This window comes from Sparassis crispa (assembly GCF_003851025.1).
Source record: "Sparassis crispa DNA, contig_000001F, whole genome shotgun sequence".
Lineage (NCBI taxonomy): Eukaryota > Fungi > Basidiomycota > Agaricomycetes > Polyporales > Sparassidaceae > Sparassis > Sparassis crispa.
In genome coordinates this window covers 3852954-3870208 of record NW_020939748.1, presented here as the reverse complement: position 1 = coordinate 3870208, position 17255 = coordinate 3852954, and the positions used below count along the sequence as shown (strand labels likewise).

The window sequence follows — 17255 nt, the reverse complement described above, 5'->3', positions numbered from 1 at the left end:
CGCATATAGTCGCTTGTATACAGTGGGATCGTCTTGCGCTCTTTAGCGTACAATGTACTTCTCGTCATGTACCTCAAACACTTAAGCGCAGAACAAGAATACGTTTTGAAGGTCCAACAACCTCTCACCGATCTAGTGTCCTTAGCCGGCCCCTGCCGCCCTCCACCACCTCACAACACCATCCTCACCACCACTCACAAATGCGCCCGCCGAATTATTCGCCGCTGATCGTGGGCGCCATGACACGCTCCAAACCTCGCCCGTATCCTGAATGGTTGACACCGCCGCGCGAGCGGAGAGGTCCCAAACTTTTATCGTTTTGTCGGCAGATCTACGGAAGAGATTGGTTGAGTGCATTAAGACCGCGTAATGCACCCACATACCCGGAGAGTCCGAGGCGTCCATCTGGAGAGATGTCGGTACTCAGTACCCAAGATGAATGACCCGCAAATGTCGCGACAGCACCGGAACCAGGCTTTCCGGATGGTGAGACACGGACGTCATGGAGAATGAGTCGCTTGTCTTCAGATGCAGTTAGGAGCAGCTGATGGTGTCGCGTGTCAGCTTGGTATTCGAGTCGGGAGAATAGTGAACACACTTGCGAATCGGGTGACCAAGCCAGTGAACGCACCGCCATAGCATGCGACGTGTAGGTCGATTGGAGTGACGCAGACGCAACGTCAAAGATGTATATCTGACCAGTCTCCAGAGACATCGCCACGCGCGTCCCATCGGGACTCTGTATAACACGTAATGTCAGTACCATACCATCGCCGAAGCAACTAGCAAAAGACAGCGAGAGCAGAACTGCAGAGGAGAGGAAGGACACGGACAAAACGCGCGGACGATGCAGCCTACGAAGGACCCACATATTTGCAGAACATGCCGAACTTGTTGCGCCCGCTGGGGAGAGTCGCACGGCGCTCGCCAAAGGACTCGCGAGCGGCGGAGTGAATCGTGACGTTGCCCGACCCGCCCGTCGACGCGTACGTCTGGCCCTTAGGGTCCAGTGACACGGACCACGCTGCAAAATTCTTACGGGTTCAAGGGTGTAGTTAGAAAGCGACTGCGAACACACGACTCACATGGCTCGATCGCCTCCGCCCCCGACCGCACGTAACTCTCGAACTTCCCCTCCATCTTCCCGCTCTCCAGGTTCCACAAACACGTCAGGCCCTCCAAACTGTTGTATAATGCGCGTCTCCCCGCCGAGTCCACGTCGAGCGATACGAGTCCATGCGTATGGGCCAGCTGAGAGCGCAACACCTGGCCTGACGTGGAGTTCCACTCTCTGATGGAGCCATCGGCAGACGCGGTGAGGACAGTGTCGTCGTGTGTCCATGTAATACCCCAAATGGCATCAGAGTGGGCTGGAGGTGTAGCGTTAGACAAGACGCGAAGTCCCGGTAGGATCAATGTGTGCGATGCGTACGTTCTGCGCCGTCGTGTGCGTGTAAAAATGCTAGGCTCTGCGCGTAAACTTCAGTAATTGCAACAAACGGACGAGTTATGCTGAATATACTACGGACCATTGCAAGTTACAGGTACTTGTCATTTCGCTGCTGCAACAGATCTTCATCTGCCACCGGAGACTGCCGGCGGGGTTCAAATTGCATATATTTGTCGCCACAACTTAACTCTAATTTTCCTCACATCAACGATAGCGGACGAAGACATCACCAACTTCTTTCTAATCTGAAAAAAGTACGACTCGACACCTGCTTTGTGTACCGTTGAGCTTAACACAGGATCTTCATTTCTGCAGGATGTCTGACGCTGGAGATGACATTCAAGTTGACGAGGCTCCGGTCGAGGTAGAGGCTCCCGCCGAAGCTCCGAAGGGCAAGCTGTCCGTAGAGGACGCTCTTCAGGTGAGCTTTGTGTGTGAATGATTACCCATGATGCGCATACCACTAAATAATCTGCTCCGATGAATAGCAAGTCCTGAAGAACGCCCTTGTACACGACGGCCTCTCGCGGGGTCTCCGCGAGTGCGCCAAGGCGCTCGACAAGCGCCAGGCGTACTTGTGCGTCCTCGTCGAGACCTGCACGGAGGCAGAGTACATTAGGCTTATCGAGGCGCTCTGCGCGGAGCACAAGATCAACCTCATCCGGGTCAGTGACGCGAAGGTCCTCGGCACCTGGGCTGGTCTCTGCAAGATCGATCGCGAGGGTAACCCACGCAAGGTTGTCGGGTGCTCGTGCGTCGTGGTCAAGGACTACGGTACGGAGAGCGAGGGGCTTAACGTTCTCCTTGACTACTTCAAGAACCGTTAAGTGGGTATTCGGTTTTCTTTGATACTTTGTCTTCTCTTCGAGATGACAAGCAGACTCCCTCAACTGAGAACGTCGTTCTTTGAGGATTTAGTCTATCCGGAATCATTATACATTGTCTGAACTTCGTTTCTCACTGGCTTTTAATGTTGCACACTTGGCATGATGCTGATTCCATTTCTCCCAGGTCTTCACATCATTGTAGCCACTATTGCTATACCTCTATCAGTACGCGTAGTAGATTCCAAAATCTGCGGTCATAATTATGTTTGCGCACGAGTTACGACGATTCAGTTATAGGACGAGTGTCGCCAATCGCCGAGCTCGCGGTGCAAATCTGTGGACCTCGAGATATGTTTCCTTTCTCGTACACAGGAATATCTGTGTTTCTGGGAGAAAATGAAACTGACAGTGCAGATATCATATTTGACTCATGGACATGTGCGTAGATGGAGAATCCAATCAGCAATCTCGAGCAGTCCTGCCGTAAGCTCATAGCAATGTAATGTCCTGGGTATATGCACCCGCGCGCGGAGCCCGTTGAGCAAGCTACGTCCGCAGTCCTTCACTCTTACTATGACAAACCGGACAGCCCTGGTTGATCTTGGCCCTGACCATCGCGGTACTACAGCATGCATCAGCAGATGGGAGCGAAGACGCGAAGAAAGAATACTCACAACGCAATCTTCCCACCAATACCTGCGTCACCGCCCAGCCCCATGTCGACGAAATTCTGGTCAAGCTGCTCAGGAAGCGCGTCACCGTCGTACACGCAGTCCGCGTGCACAACGTGCCGACACAGGTACAACAGGATCAGACTGTGTGAGGACTGCTGCAGCGGCAGGCTGCAAATGGGGCATATCGTTTTTACTGGGAGACGGACATGCTCAGCGGGATGAGGGGACAAGACATGCGAAATCGTAGCTTACTACTCAAGAAAAATCCGCTAGTCTGGTCTTTGTGGAGGGTGCGCGCGAGGTCCGCGCAATCGCCTTCCAGTATGGTCTGGCAGCCCTCCAGTAAAGATATTTGCAAGTTGAAGTCGTGTAGGATCTTTATCAAGGCGCCCTTCAGTCCGGGAATTTCTAGTCCGTTCTTGATACGACGGATAAGCCGTATGGGGTCGATCTCAGCTCCAACATTTTCCAGCAGTCCGCGGATGAAAGCTTTGACAAAGATAACAAAGACAAGTAACGTTAGCGTTGGTCCTGAGTCTCACTAATATGACGCGTACCGGGTCGGGTTTCTGAGTACCTCAGAAGGTCTTCCCAAAGATCATCGTCATGCTGCTCCTTGGCAAAGTCGATAGCCTACAATGTACGTCGACAATTAGTGCTGAGCCAGAATGTGATATGAAGGTATAACCTACTCTGTTCACATCCCCGAGCCGTTCTATGATGAGCGTCAGCGCTCTCTTGTTGTCGCCCATACGACCAAGAAGGAAGACCATCTCCGTGACAAGGTCGCGTTCGCTACAGACATTATACGCCTGGCAGATTCTGCGGTCAGTTACCGAGGGCAAGAGGACACTAGGAGAGTCGCACATCTTCTAGATTGTAATAGTTGCTGGCGCGCAGGAAGTCTATCAAACGATGGGGAGCGTATTCGGCGTATAGCTTGACCTGCGGAAAGTGATTGCATGAGTAATTGACGTCTGAGTGTAAGATATCAACTCTGTATACCTGACTATCCGCATAGTCAGACGTTAGATGCGAATCCTTGTTGAACAGAGCATCTAAGTAGAGGTAGAGATAATACGGCCTACTCTGCAACTGCCTCACCACCCGTCCGATCTGAACAATAACTTAAATCAGCGATATATCACAGGGGAACGTGCAGACGGACTGGTACTGAGTGTATGTGGTCCACAAGTAATGTGATAGCAGTGCTCTGGGCCGGATCGACATCTTCACCGTCCTTCTTTCGTTTTTCCATGAGCTCGTGATCGAATTCGACCAGTAAAAGTGCCTGGTCTTGGACAGCGGTAAAGAGGTTATTCTCTCTGATGAGATCGAATACATTGGGACGCCGAAGCCGAAGGAAAAATGGAAGAGCTTTTCCTGGCTGGCGGTTGGTGGTATATCTTAATGTAACGTGTAAGGAATAAGAAGATGCAAAAAGAAAAGATGCAAGGCTCACAGTTCCGCGAGACATTCCATGAGGATTATGGAATCAGGAGTAGTTGTGCTCAATGATGATGAGGAAGGAGCTCTGTCAAGTTCGGACTGCACGGCTACAATAACGGCGGGGATGTCATATATTCCCTTGGGCCAACTCTTGATTGTTTGCAGCAACGACTGTGGCAAGACGATGAGTAATAATCGAAGATATGCTACTGTCTAACGCACTTGTCGGTCGTGGGCAAGGAAATGAGCCAGGATCATCTCATAAACCATGTGTCCAAGTGTCGGCGACTCGGTGGGTACATAAGGTATAATTGTCTGATTTGCCGGTGTCAGTTACGTAGCGGTGTGCGACTGGCGTTACCACGAACCTGTAGTTGGTGTTTTTGGGCAAATACGAATATCCAGTTTTCCCAACGCTTCGTGTCTCGTCCACAAACTTTGGGGCACAACTGTGCAGCTTTGATAAACTCGCCTGAGCCAACACGTCGTCAGCAGATCTGGAACAACGCCGGGAACCGAACCTCACGTACCTTCGCCGACCAAATGTTCGATGTATTGCTGGCCGATGTGGACAGGATTCACCGTGTCCTCCCCAGGTAAGAGAGTTAAACCCAAGGCCGTCTGGCGTTCAATCGTGTCTAGCGCCTCCTCGAACTGCTTTCGCTCCACCAACCACGCTACATGGTCCCTCCAGTCCCTTGGCTTAACTACTACGATGTCCTTCGGGCTCAGTACGAGATAGTACCTCTCGCCTGCGTTCCCACTGCCAGCTACGACAGTGCCAGCTTCGATATCCACCAGCACGTAGTCGTTGCAGCTCCACCTCTCGAACCCGGTGATACTTAGAGCGTCAGCTGCGAGCTCCTCTCCTGCGCGCGAGATGATACGGAGGTCAGGACGCTCAGCGGCTTTGCGCGCTTGCTCTGCGCGATCCATTGTGGCTTCATTCCCTGTAAGGAGAGAAGTGTCGGGTGGTGTGTATGCGAGTATAAGGAACGAGGTGAGGGAAGGAGGAGGAGCGACAGAGGATGTAGACAAGCTAGGCGCATGCCTTGAAGGTGCAGAAGTGACACTAGCAGTGTCCGGTGGAGGGGGAACAGATATTGATGGTGTTGGATGCGAAACTATGCCTGCAATCATACAATCAAGCTGGAATACCGCTGTGATCTCAGCAAGGAAAGGCGGTTGATGTGATGAGGCGGAGGTAGTTACGCTGCGCGGACGAGCACGGATACGTGCAACCTTGATATGATCCGCCCATGCTATTAGCAGGGTAGAGTCGTCTTGCCATTGGAGAGTACACTTGAAAAGGTCGGCGCGCGGACTGTCGGCTGGTCTGTCTATGAAGGTGATACGAGTCTGTGACACGGTGTCGTATATTTTCACGCCCTGTTTGCTCGATGTGTTAGTGGCAGGCGCGTCTTGCATCAAAGCTGGGACGAACCAAGTCATTTGCCCAGGCGATTAACCTGTCTCGCCATCTGACTTGCCAGATAGGACCCTCTCCCGAGTGTAGTGTCGTCTCCTTGTAGCCCAACCAGCCTTTCTCGTGTAGCACCAGATCGCCTGCCATGCCACCACACACCAAAGACCGTGTGCTACTCTTAGCAAAATTAGGCTCCAGTGCCACAGTCCGCAGAGAACGTTTCATATTGAACGTGGAAGTTTCAGTTGTAGAGAGCGACTGTACGATGACCTGTCCTGGGTGAACGGCATCAGTGTATGTTAGATTTAGCAGCAAACACATCCAAGTCCTCCACATAATCACAACAAATTTCCTAAGCGGAAATCTGAATCTCAGTTACTGAGATGGGATAACTCAGACAAGGATTTGTCAAGATGATGGGTTCACTTCAATGAAACGTTCATTGGGTGGACTAGAGAACCACACTCACACAGTATTGAAATCGAGAGGGACTGCTACTCACCGTCGATTGACGCACTAGCGACAAACTCTGCGGTGATATCCAGGGAAATGTCGCTCACAGAAGCGGAATGTGAGCTGAACGACTTCAAATGTTGTCCAGATAGGTCCAAAATGTGCACCATGCCACCGTGAGTTCCCAGTGCCTGAAGTATGGGGGAACATAACAGTCAAGACTCAACATCAGAATGCGTCGAGTGGACAACACTGACGACCCGTTGGTTCGCATATGCCAGTGCGGAGCCAGCATCTTTTTGAAGAAGGCTATGCGCGATTCCACCAAACCTCTGATACTTGAGCGCGGGCTCCTCGTCGTCTTCCTCGTCGTCTCTATCCTCGTCAGAGCCCTCAGCGTCGACCTCCTCGTCTGTGCCCTCGCGCTCTCCTTCCGTTTCGGAACCAGTGACATCGACATGGCTATTTTGGTGGCCATTAGAGACTCCGTTTGCACCCAGTTCCGGAGACGTCCCGCTTGAATGAGTGTGGTCGTAGTCATTGTCGGCAGCTTCATTCAGCTCGACCGGACTGTCTGTGGCTAAGTTGTCGTCGAGCTCTTTCTCATTGAGACCATTTAACTCGGGAGAGGACATCAAAGCTTCAGCAGCACAGAGAGACAGCCGCAGTACAAGCAACACGCGCGTCAGACGTCGCGGAGAAGGTGAGGACAAGAGGCAACGCGCATATGTCAGTGGTGAATTGCCTGATCGGGAACTTCCTCTCCGCACCGATCAGAGGTGTTCACAGATTTCAGCCACTTTCCTTCGAACTGTCATATATTTCAGGAGAATCCACACATGCCCGCCGAGGGGAAATCCAAAACATGTGACTCTCCATACCCTGCTATCGAGGCGGTAATCCGACCGTACTCACAGTATCCGTATGTTGTTCTCCACGTTTAACGTATGTCTGCTAGTGATCGACACTCATTCATTCGAACTTGGCAGTATCCCAGTATGGAGCTTGTCAGCACTATGTGTGTCGCTTGATGTCACTGCTGACCGTGCTCTGTTGACGTTGTTCACAGTCCTCGCTTCGTCATTTGTTCCACCAAGGCCGTTCTTCCCTCCAATAATGCACAGGATTGGGTTTGGTGCCATCTTTGCAGGTGCTGGCTACGTACTCTCCACAGGAGATACACGGAACGGTAGCGGCATCACTACAGGCGCGTCTCCGATAACTGCGTCTGCGTCGTTGCTCACTCCTGCATCAATATCTGCAGCCTGGTCACTGACATATCTTTTCTTCAACATGCGAAAGTCTCTCACCTCCAATCGCAGTGCTGTCTCACTCGCTCTTACAGGGGCAACTTTAGCCTCGACTGCTCTGTATGGGAGCGAGTACTTCTTGTTACAGACAGATGACTCGTGAACTACGCGTTCGACATCTCAGCCTAATAACATTCGGGTCGCTCGTTGATAACCAGTACGGATCGCTCGGGCTTGTATTTCGCGTCCGAGCAACTAGGACGCAACCACAACCAGCTGAAATACTGCAGATCTGATATGCCATACGCATAGATCGGGATGTGCCAATATGTCATACGACATGACTACTCAAATACTCATATGCCAACAAGCTACAATCGGAATCCACGAGAACGAAACAACGGTGAAGCGCTATAGAAAACACAGTGATCGTAAGGCTGCATCAGCTCCCAATCGGCTCCCAACCCCCTACGAAGCCGTTGGTCCAAGCGTGCGGGGCTTCATGTTGTGCATTGCAGCCCTGGATCACGGTCATCTCGGTCCCTCCGTCCATTCCATTCTCGCATCAGGCCAATCGCGAACGATGCCAGCGGTCTCCTAAATGACGAAAACGTTTAGAAGAGTCGGATAGGCTTGCCCATCGTCGACTTGATGTGTAACGACTTGACGTTCTGCCAGTTCTTCTTGAGCAGAGAGACCAAGAAGTTAATGCCTGAGACACAGCAGCGTCAGAGTGCGGACGAATTCGAAAGGGAAAGTCCACATACTGAGCATGACATTTCCGAGGACTTGGTCATCGGTCATCTGGACGTGGCCAACCGCAACACCCAAGCAAAGCACCTTCTTCAGCTGGAACTTGATGGTCGAGCGGACCTCGGTGAGCTTGGTATTCAAGTCCTCAGTATGCCCCACAGGTGTGGGGAACTTGCCGGCTATGTAAAGGACAATGAGTACGCAATCGAATATCAGTGCTGCAAGAAGGAGACTTACCTTTAGAGAGACCGGGACCGAGGAGTCGAGGAATCTGCTTGATGAGAGTCTCAGAGGCCAAGAAAGCATCGTACTTCTTGGCGAGCTTCTTCACAAGCTTCTTGTTCTTGTTCAGCCTGAAGGTAAACGTAGTCAGCGAGCGTACTTAACAACTTTCATCGCACATACTTCTTCAAATCATCCACAGACATGTACTCGAGGTCGATCTGCTTGGCACGGTCGATGTCGGCAGCATCAGCGAGAATGCAAATGGACATGCGAGGGCGGGGGACGTTCGGGAGCCTATGAATGTCAACCGAATTAGATCGTCTACAGATACGGCTACGGAAGAAGCGAACGCACTTCACGGTTCCAGAGAAACGCTTGTCCCTCTGAGGGTCGTAGTTCTTGAGACCAATCTGAAGCTCGATAGTCTCGACAAAGTTACGCTTCTTCTCGCCATTGGCATCGGCGAGAAGCTCTTTGATGGAGCCCCGCACGCTTGACACTGAGAGCTTGCTTCCGCTACGTAACAACCCTCAGCGTTCCTTATGAAATACAGCACTGCGACGACAAACCTCATGCTTTTATCCCGACGTCTGTGGAGGAAAGGTTAGTGGTATAGTTTCCGACGCGCGTCTACCGAATATTTAGCGTTCGGTGGCGGCGTAACTGTATAGTGTGACGATACTTGAGTCACACATACCGTGACATCCCCCCCGAGAAAATAATTCAAGTCGTTTGCATTTAGGTTGCAGATCGAACGCAGGTCACGATTGTATATATGTTGCGTGTGAAGTGTCCGCTTCAGAAATTGCAGTACTTGTAATCTGGTCACGCTCGCCAACAGCCAGCTTTGGTCCCCGTGGCGGATATTATTTGCTGCACGGCGACAGGCCGACTGAGGCGTTCCATATCGCTATTAGCTCACTTTTTACAGCGCGATCGTTTACGCTGACCTGTAGTGTTCGATATTCCTGCACGAGTCCCGTCACGCTTGTAGTCTACTAGTTGATGCATATACATACTTCGCCCACAGTCCGAGGTGAGAAGCTACTTCTTTCATTCATGGTTGCCAGGACTTATCCAATACCTAGCGGAATGTATTTCATGCTCGCCGTGTTTCTCATGGCTGGATCTCTGAGACATCCAGAGCTTGTATTGGCGTCACCGTGAAAGAGTTTAAGTGTTTCTAGAACACCTGCCATACTTGGAAGGGTACTGCTCAGGTAAGCGAAATTTTGCGCCACCGGGATCGATACTCTGGACTGCCGCAAGGAGGAGGCCCTACACTTTCTTGACCTCTCTATCACTATGCCGCCCCCCTCCTCATCAAAACAAAAGCGATTGGCTGAGAAAGCCGCAAAACAAGCATCCAAGTCAAAGGGGGGCACAGACGCCTCGACGTCTACGGAGACACCGAGTGGTTCCGTCAATGGCGGGAGCTCGGTGAACACACCTATGACTAGTATGTCGGCGGCAACAAGCCAGGAGAATCTCACCTCGATGGCGAAGCTGCAGATTGCGACGGATCGGTATGGTCTACTCCATTCGATTTCACATGTGCTTATGTATCAATCTGCGTAGGAGTGCTTCTGGAGTGCTTGTCTCCGATGTCAAGGGTCGGGATATCAAGATTGACTCATTTACACTATCGTTCCACGGGCGATTACTCATCGAGAGCGCTGAAGTGTCGTTGAATTATGGGCAGCGATATGGTCTCCTGGGAGACAATGGCTCAGGAAAGGTGAGCATAAGGAACGATCAGCTCGTTGGACCCAACTAATTCTTTCCAGTCAACATTGCTGCAATCAATTGCCGAACGCGACGTTCACATCCCAGAGCACATCGACATCTACCTTGTCCGTGGCGAGGCAGAGCCCTCGGATGTGAACGCCGTAGACTACATCGTCGCCTCGGCCAAGGAGAAGGTCGCCAGACTGGAGCAGCGCATCGAAGATATCTCGGTCGAGGACCCTGTCGACGAGCTCGCTTTGGACGCTGCGTACGAGGAGCTGGAGGAGATGGATCCCAGTACCTTCGAGGCTAAGGCCGGCAGTATTCTCCACGGTCTCGGCTTCAGCCAGCAGATGATGCTGCGGCCGACCAAGGATATGAGCGGTGGTTGGCGGATGCGTGTTGCTCTCGCGCGAGCGCTTTTCGTTAAGCCACACCTTCTCTTGCTCGATGAGCCCACGAACCATCTCGATCTTGAAGCGGTCGTGTGGTTGGAAGCCTACCTGTCCATGTATAACCATATCCTCGTCATCACGTCGCACTCGCAGGACTTCATGGACAGTGTATGTACTAACATCATGGACCTTACCATGAAGAAGAAACTGGTCTACTACGGTGGTAACTACTCAACGTACGTGCGGACAAAGCAAGAAAACGAGGTCAACCAAATGAAGGCATACCAAAAGCAACAGGACGAAATCGCTCACATCAAGAAGTGCGCCACATGCCGTTGTGTATCGCTGCTGTCCACTAACATTTCAAACGTGAAGATTCATTGCTTCTGCGGGAACATATGCGAATCTTGTCAGGCAAGCGAAGTCAAAGCAGAAGATCATAGACAAGATGGAGGCAGCGGGTCTCATCGAGAAGATCGAGGTGCCCAAGCCTCTTCGGTTCAACTTCGAGGATGTCGGCAAACTTCCACCGCCTATTCTCGCTTTCAACGATGTGGCGTTCTCCTACTCAGGAAAAAAAGAGGATTATCTGTACCAGCATCTTTCTTTCGGTATCGAGTACGTCGCTCCTCTTCGTGAATTTTGCTATGATCGCTGAGTAAGTCTTCCTGTATGCAGCATGGAATCGCGTGTCGCCATCGTAGGCCAGAACGGTACAGGAAAATCGACCTTGTTGAATCTCATCACCGGTGTGCTGCAGCCCTGCGAGGGTAATATTTCACGCCACGTGGGCCTGAAGCTTGCGAAATACTCGCAGCATTCCGCCGACCAGCTTCCATACGAGAAGTCCCCCATTGAGCATATGCAATCGCTGTACGCTCAGAAGTTCCCAGACAAGGATCTCCAGGTGGGCTATTTTTTTCTGTCGGAGGCTTGCAAAAAGAATTGTAGTGCTCACCCGATGACAGGCGTGGCGTGCGCAGTTGGGCCGCTTCGGTCTCTCGGGCGCGCACCAGACGGCTCCGATCAAACAACTATCGGACGGCCTGCGGAATCGGTAAGTTGCGGCTGTATTTATTATTGAAACTTGCGTTACTAAGTAGCTTTCTAGTGTTGTGTTTGCCCAATTAGCAATGGAACACCCACACATTCTCCTGCTCGATGAACCCACCAATCACTTAGATATGGCATCAATTGATGCACTTGCTCGTGCGATCAAGGAGTTTGAGGGAGGCGTCGTGATCGTGTCCCACGATTTCCGTAAGGCGTACTCCTTTGATCTGTGATCATGTTTTACTGATATTTCGCGATGGCGTTGTAAAGGTCTCATCTCCCAGGTTGCAGAAGAGTTGTGGGAGGTCAAGGATCGCAAGATCAAGAACCTTACGAAGGAAGATATTACGATCGTGGACTACAAGAAGCTGCTGGTCAAGCACAGTACGTGCAGTATATCAGATTATTTCACGAATTCGGTGAACTCACTGTTCCATCCCAGGTTACGCTGCACTGGAGAAGGCGAAGCTGTTCAGCAAAACTACGAGCAAGACAAAGACCTAGAGCGGATGCAAGTCCGGACGACCGCTGTAGAATTTGACATCGCAATCCTGTAACCGAGTTCCGTGTCACCACTGCATTGTGCTCTCCGTCTGTCATCAACTGTCACCCTCATCGTCATTACGCATTTTTGTTTCCGCGTGGCATATCAAATTTCTGTCTTCGTTTCGTGCTCAGTTAGCTCGCTGTATCGTCAACGTAGATATGCGTCTGTCAGGATGTAGCAGGAATAAATAAGAGTTAGCGCTACAGTAGTAATACTGTTCATCATACAACACGCTTGTAATCAGAATAGAAGATCAGCTGCGAGGGCATGGAAGATGTCAGCAAGGAAGTAGCCAGCGCCATGTTTCAACTCGCCCTAGTCTGCTACAGGAAATAGTCGGCCGGTGGCCGTTTCGCAGGTATTGATTTTACATCCTGGTCGAAGTACCGCATCAGTAATGCGACGGCATGAAGGTGACAGTGAGACGACGAACCGAAGGCGCGTGCGAAAACACCTTGTATTCCTGGCCAAGATGTTCGTCCAATTCCAAGATGGACGCGACGTTCCCGCACCTACAAGCACAGCCGTGATGAGTGCCATTAATAATATTCGTAGGACGCCCGACGTAATGGTGTGCATCCGAATGAATGGAGGGAAGCAGCAGGCGGAATGTATGGATGGCCGACGGGGGAGCTACGCACCGATAACAGTAATTCGGAGCGCTCCAGACGGTCACAATCGTCTTGTCGAACATCAGCTTGTAACCTTCCATCGCGAGTTGGTGCGCTCTCGCTATCAAATCAATAGCGTTATGGTGCGCAAACATCTTCGTGATGTCCGCGCCGAAGAGGAAGCCAGCACCGCGCGGAGAGAGGCCCCATCCATTGATATCTAAGCGCAGAGAATGAGGCGTTTATGCGTACTGAGGAAAAAAAGCACACAGAAGGCGGCGTACCGTCAGGATCTGACCAGAGAAGATCGCACATTGGGCCGTCGTGGGGGACTTCCTGCTTTCTGTCGATTGCACGAATCTGAAGATGCGATAACATGAAGCCCAGACTGTTCCCCACGATAACGTCAACGTCAATGAAACTCACCTGGTCGATGGTTTGTAAATTGGGGCTCAGCCCGCCATGCACGCAAAACACCCGCCCGTCGACGATGGCGCCCAGCGCGAGATAATCGAAGACCTCGCAACACCACCGCCACACGTTGCTGCTGCCGTACTTTCGCTGGCACTCTTCGTAGAAGCCGTACACTTGAGTTATTTGACGCGACTCATGGTTGCCGCGAATCAACGTGATGCGTTCCGGGTAGCGCACCTTCAGTGCCAGCAGGAGTAGGAAGGTCTCCACGCTGTAGAACCCTCGGTCGACGAAGTCCCCTAGAATGTTGCAAGGCGCTGTAAGACGTCACTGCCCCACTCGAACAAGGTAAGACAAACCCATGAAGAGATAGTTCGTGTCGGGGCACGACCCGCCGACCTTGAACAGCTCGACCATGTCCCAGAACTGTCCGTGAATGTCCCCACATATCTGTCAAGTAGGCATAAGAGCGCTGGTCCACAGACTTGTCTCGGCTAAGGGCAGCGGGAAGCAAGTGTACGCACCGTAACGGGGGAGTCGATAACCTGCACGTTCGCCTCTTCTATGAGTATCTCTCGGGCTTTGATACATAGCCGCTTGACCTCTTCCTCTGAAATCGGCTCACACCGATTCAGTTGTTCAATTTGTCTAGTTCCGAGCGTAATTTGAGAAAATATGGATCCCTGACAGCTCTTCCAACAGAAAGAGAATCGCAAACACTAAGGCACGTACGGCCAATCGTGCCCCACCGCATGCCTCGGTGCTCGGGGTTTTCTATCGGTCGGAAGGTAGAGAACGACAGACCTGTCCAAATCACTTCCCATTGTTCGGCGCTACAGACAGCCTAGAACCAAGCTTGAATGGTTTTGAAGGGGTATCTTCTTGAAGCTTGGAGTAGCGCGTGAGAGTAAACTGCAGGGAGTGCACGCGCGGATTACACATTTGGACAAAACGCGGACGCGACGCGACGCGTTGGTCACGTCCTCAATTGTCGCGCGTCGAGGCAAGCCGAATGAGATACACTCTCGCGGACATAATCTGAGACTAGGGAATTATACAGGCATATATGTTAAGGACGCTTATCAAATACAGCGATAATCTGCGCGGCGTATGATATACAGTGAACAGCAAATGCAGATGGTGACGAGGCTCTCTACTCGTACTCAGTAGTAAGGATGCATGAGAACGGATGCGGAAAGTGTGAGTGAAATGAACATGCGAGGAAATGAGCAGGAGTGGTAGACGAGGGGGAAGGAATGAGGAAAGGATAACGAGGTAAGGAGGATGATACCCGGAAGAGAAAAGGGGCCCGAAAGAGAAATATGCAGAGGCATGATGCTAATCTAGGCGGAGGGTAATGCATGCGGGACGAGGAAAGCGACGAATCAGCTGAAGGAAATAGGGACAGCAGTGCAAGTTGCAATGGGACATGGACGCGGAAAAACCCCCTAGAACACTATGAGGAACATGCAGAGCGATATTGAGAGCGTGCAAAGACGAATGAGCAATGAACAGTACCACACCATAGGAAAAAGACGCAAGTCCTTGGTTACCCCATTAGCTCGTCGTGAGCCGAACCAGGACTCCGTCGAGACTGGCGGCGTTATCCTGGCTCGTTTTGGTGTGCATAAGAGAGAGATGAATATGAGTTGAAACCTTGCGAGTATGCGTGGACTGGGTGCAAAGGCTGTGGCTGCCGGAGAGGAACGTAATGGCCCGACGCTTGCAGCTGCTCCACATCTTCCGATGCGTCAGCATCCTGTGGCGAAGACTGAGGGTGGTGAGGGCCATTGTGATGCGAATGGGGATAGAATTGACCGGACGTATGAGATATGGGGTACTCTTTTGTGAGTGTCTGCGAGTTGACGTGATGCTGGACGTCCATCTCGGGAGAATCCCTCGACGTGTGGATGGGCGCGAGTGTGGGCGGCGGAGAGTGATACCGACCGAAAGGTACACCGTGGCCCGAGAAATAGCTGTGCATGTTCACGCTTCCGGGGTAGACGTTGGCACACGGTTGCTCTCGGAGTGGCGAAGGAGTCGAGTAATCGGAGTGTGTTTGTTCGGCACTGGCCTGTGCATGCGTGTAGGCGCGAGGCCGAGAATGTCCCACAGGTGTGTAGCCTGCCGGATCCTGCTCGACGGGTATGTGTGAAGCGTGCACAGGGCTGGGAGGCAAACTTGCAGAGACGTCGTGAGGTTGGTGGTATACTGACACCGTAGCTGAGGAGGGTGTCGAATATGCAGCAGTGAGAGTGGGAGGATGCGACCGATTCGGCGACAGAGAGCTTATGGGAGAAGGCGAAGACTGCGAAAACGGGTGTGAGATATGCGCGATGGAATGACGTGAAGAGGAAGCTGCCGCAGTGGCAGTGTACTGTAGCGGTTCCTGGCTGACATGGGCGTGATGAACTTGCTGTATCTGACTGCCCACGCTCCCGAAAGAAGAAGTAGGTTGGGAGGAGACGTGGGAAGTCGCGGAGTCGGAGTATTCCAACTCACGGGGCTCGACATACGCGTAGGACATGTCGTGTGTCTCTCCTTGATAATAGTCCTCTGGACTTGCAATGCGGGAAGAGCACGAACTAGGATGATTGTAGGTCGGTCCAGGGCTCTCGGAAATATGATCTGGCTCATAGTAGGTACCAGACTGACTGCCGGATTCCCACTGCGAGCGCTGGTTAAGGGAGACAGGAGAAGAATAGGTGCTGAAAGACGAGGAGTACGAGTGTTGCGGCGAATATTGATTACTCCGTGCGGATGAATGCAGCTCAGGGTTAGCTGGAGCCTGTGGAGAATGATACACGTAATCCGGGGTCGACGCTGTTGAAGCGTGGCTCGACCTGCTGTCCGGCGGTGGTAGGGCCGCCAAGACGTGAGGTGGCAGGAGCGCTGAGAGCGGCGCCTGAACGAGAGGCGGAGGAGTGTCCGGAGGCTCTGAGGCAACAGCAACCGAGGCAGCCACAGGATAAGCTTGCACCAGGGGAGGTGGATCGATGGGGGGGGACGGGACTGCGGGAGGAGGGGTGGGCGCTGAAGCGTTCTTGTTTCCCCTTCGCTGCAGATCACGCCGGCCCGAAGAAGAAACCTCGGATGTACTCCTCGCGCGGCTCGCAGCGGCTCTGGTTGCAGATCCTGTGCTTCGCCGTGAGCCGGGCGTGAGATGGATCCGATAACTAAGAGGGCGCGGGGGCGGGTTAGCGGGAGTACTCATCGTGCAATCAGCGAGGTTCTGTGACTAAGGAATGGATAGGCACAAAATAAGTAAATGGTTCAGCGATGAGCGCCGGGCACCTCGCCGTTACCGAAAAGGTGTCGGTCACGAACATTGAGCCAAGTACTTAGCCTTACAAGACCTGTTCGCTGTTACAAGGCGCAGTACAGAGAGAAACTCACTGCTGTTGCAGATTGTCCTGCCTGGAGCAGCGCGTTTCGCAGCCCGGAAACGGACACTTGTGGTTGCGTTCGCCGGTGTGAATCCTGGTGTGTCGAGCGAGGTGTCCGCTGGTGGTGAAAGCGCGTTCGCATGTCGGACAGACGTGCTTCTTCTTGGGTGAAGCCGGGTGCGCCGTCGGATAGGCTGTAGACTGGGAAGGATGCAGATGCCGCTGAGAGTATTGGGCTGTAGAAGGGTTCATCGTGGCGTATGCTGGATGGCGAGCAGTGGGCTGCACAGCAGTGTCGGGCTTGGGAGAAAGTTGACGAGATATTGGCGGATATTGACTGTCGGAGGAGTCATAGAAAAGGGCGTCGACTGGCAGCATGAAACTAATTGGTGAGAGAGACGTGAAGGTGCGGTGGCATATCTCAGCTGGTACGAGGAGCAGCGTAAGTAGGAGAAAGGTGGGCGACCGCCAGAAGTTATAAGACTTACAACGCAGGCACGACTGGCCGGGCAACGTGCGGAGTTTGGCTCACGCTTGGCTTCGACTTAAGATGCTTCCGCCACCGCTGGCGCCCACTAGCCAAATGAGGAAGGCGAGATGTTCACTCGCTGGTC

At 52.3% G+C, this 17255-nt stretch overlaps 8 protein-coding genes across 8 annotated transcripts; 3 read left to right on the top strand and 5 right to left on the bottom strand.

The window, feature by feature from the left end:
• Positions 1-141: 141 nt before the first annotated feature.
• Positions 142-1532, bottom strand: SCP_0213970 (WD40 repeat-like protein; the record flags this gene model as incomplete). The annotated part of the gene is made up of 7 exons (XM_027755299.1): positions 142-331; positions 384-544; positions 599-739; positions 870-1024; positions 1086-1370; positions 1433-1469; positions 1530-1532. The coding sequence occupies 7 exons, from the start codon at positions 1530-1532 to the stop codon at positions 142-144; spliced, it is 972 nt and encodes a 323-aa protein (XP_027611100.1).
• A 234-nt stretch (positions 1533-1766) lies between these two features.
• Positions 1767-2277, top strand: SCP_0213960 (40S ribosomal protein S12-A; the record flags this gene model as incomplete). The annotated part of the gene is made up of 2 exons (XM_027755298.1): positions 1767-1871; positions 1939-2277. 2 exons carry the CDS (start codon positions 1767-1769, stop codon positions 2275-2277), a joined length of 444 nt encoding a protein of 147 aa, XP_027611099.1.
• Positions 2278-2823: 546 nt separating this feature from the next.
• SCP_0213950 (hypothetical protein) lies at positions 2824-6914 on the bottom strand (the record flags this gene model as incomplete). Its single annotated transcript, XM_027755297.1, has 15 exons — positions 2824-2899; positions 2952-3144; positions 3204-3440; positions 3509-3584; positions 3644-3763; positions 3819-3896; positions 3957-4067; positions 4120-4357; positions 4414-4571; positions 4623-4715; positions 4769-4872; positions 4931-5789; positions 5845-6101; positions 6329-6470; positions 6537-6914. 15 exons carry the CDS (start codon positions 6912-6914, stop codon positions 2824-2826), a joined length of 3120 nt encoding a protein of 1039 aa, XP_027611098.1.
• Positions 6915-7118: 204 nt separating this feature from the next.
• On the top strand, positions 7119-7692 carry SCP_0213940 (Altered inheritance of mitochondria protein 19 homolog; the record flags this gene model as incomplete). The annotated part of the gene is made up of 4 exons (XM_027755296.1): positions 7119-7201; positions 7269-7297; positions 7349-7486; positions 7544-7692. 4 exons carry the CDS (start codon positions 7119-7121, stop codon positions 7690-7692), a joined length of 399 nt encoding a protein of 132 aa, XP_027611097.1.
• Positions 7693-8143: 451 nt separating this feature from the next.
• On the bottom strand, positions 8144-9081 carry SCP_0213930 (60S ribosomal protein L1-B; the record flags this gene model as incomplete). The annotated part of the gene is made up of 6 exons (XM_027755295.1): positions 8144-8241; positions 8297-8461; positions 8520-8635; positions 8688-8801; positions 8862-9023; positions 9077-9081. 6 exons carry the CDS (start codon positions 9079-9081, stop codon positions 8144-8146), a joined length of 660 nt encoding a protein of 219 aa, XP_027611096.1.
• Positions 9082-9812: 731 nt separating this feature from the next.
• On the top strand, positions 9813-12187 carry SCP_0213920 (Uncharacterized ABC transporter ATP-binding protein; the record flags this gene model as incomplete). The annotated part of the gene is made up of 9 exons (XM_027755294.1): positions 9813-10033; positions 10086-10245; positions 10295-10950; positions 11006-11248; positions 11309-11537; positions 11599-11687; positions 11742-11890; positions 11954-12067; positions 12126-12187. 9 exons carry the CDS (start codon positions 9813-9815, stop codon positions 12185-12187), a joined length of 1923 nt encoding a protein of 640 aa, XP_027611095.1.
• A 366-nt stretch (positions 12188-12553) lies between these two features.
• SCP_0213910 (Putative serine/threonine-protein phosphatase) lies at positions 12554-14079 on the bottom strand (the record flags this gene model as incomplete). Its single annotated transcript, XM_027755293.1, has 8 exons — positions 12554-12604; positions 12664-12742; positions 12872-13061; positions 13126-13201; positions 13268-13554; positions 13615-13705; positions 13780-13903; positions 14060-14079. 8 exons carry the CDS (start codon positions 14077-14079, stop codon positions 12554-12556), a joined length of 918 nt encoding a protein of 305 aa, XP_027611094.1.
• A 779-nt stretch (positions 14080-14858) lies between these two features.
• SCP_0213900 (predicted protein) lies at positions 14859-17019 on the bottom strand (the record flags this gene model as incomplete). The annotated part of the gene is made up of 2 exons (XM_027755292.1): positions 14859-16431; positions 16652-17019. The coding sequence occupies 2 exons, from the start codon at positions 17017-17019 to the stop codon at positions 14859-14861; spliced, it is 1941 nt and encodes a 646-aa protein (XP_027611093.1).
• Between the last annotated feature and the right edge of the window lie 236 nt (positions 17020-17255).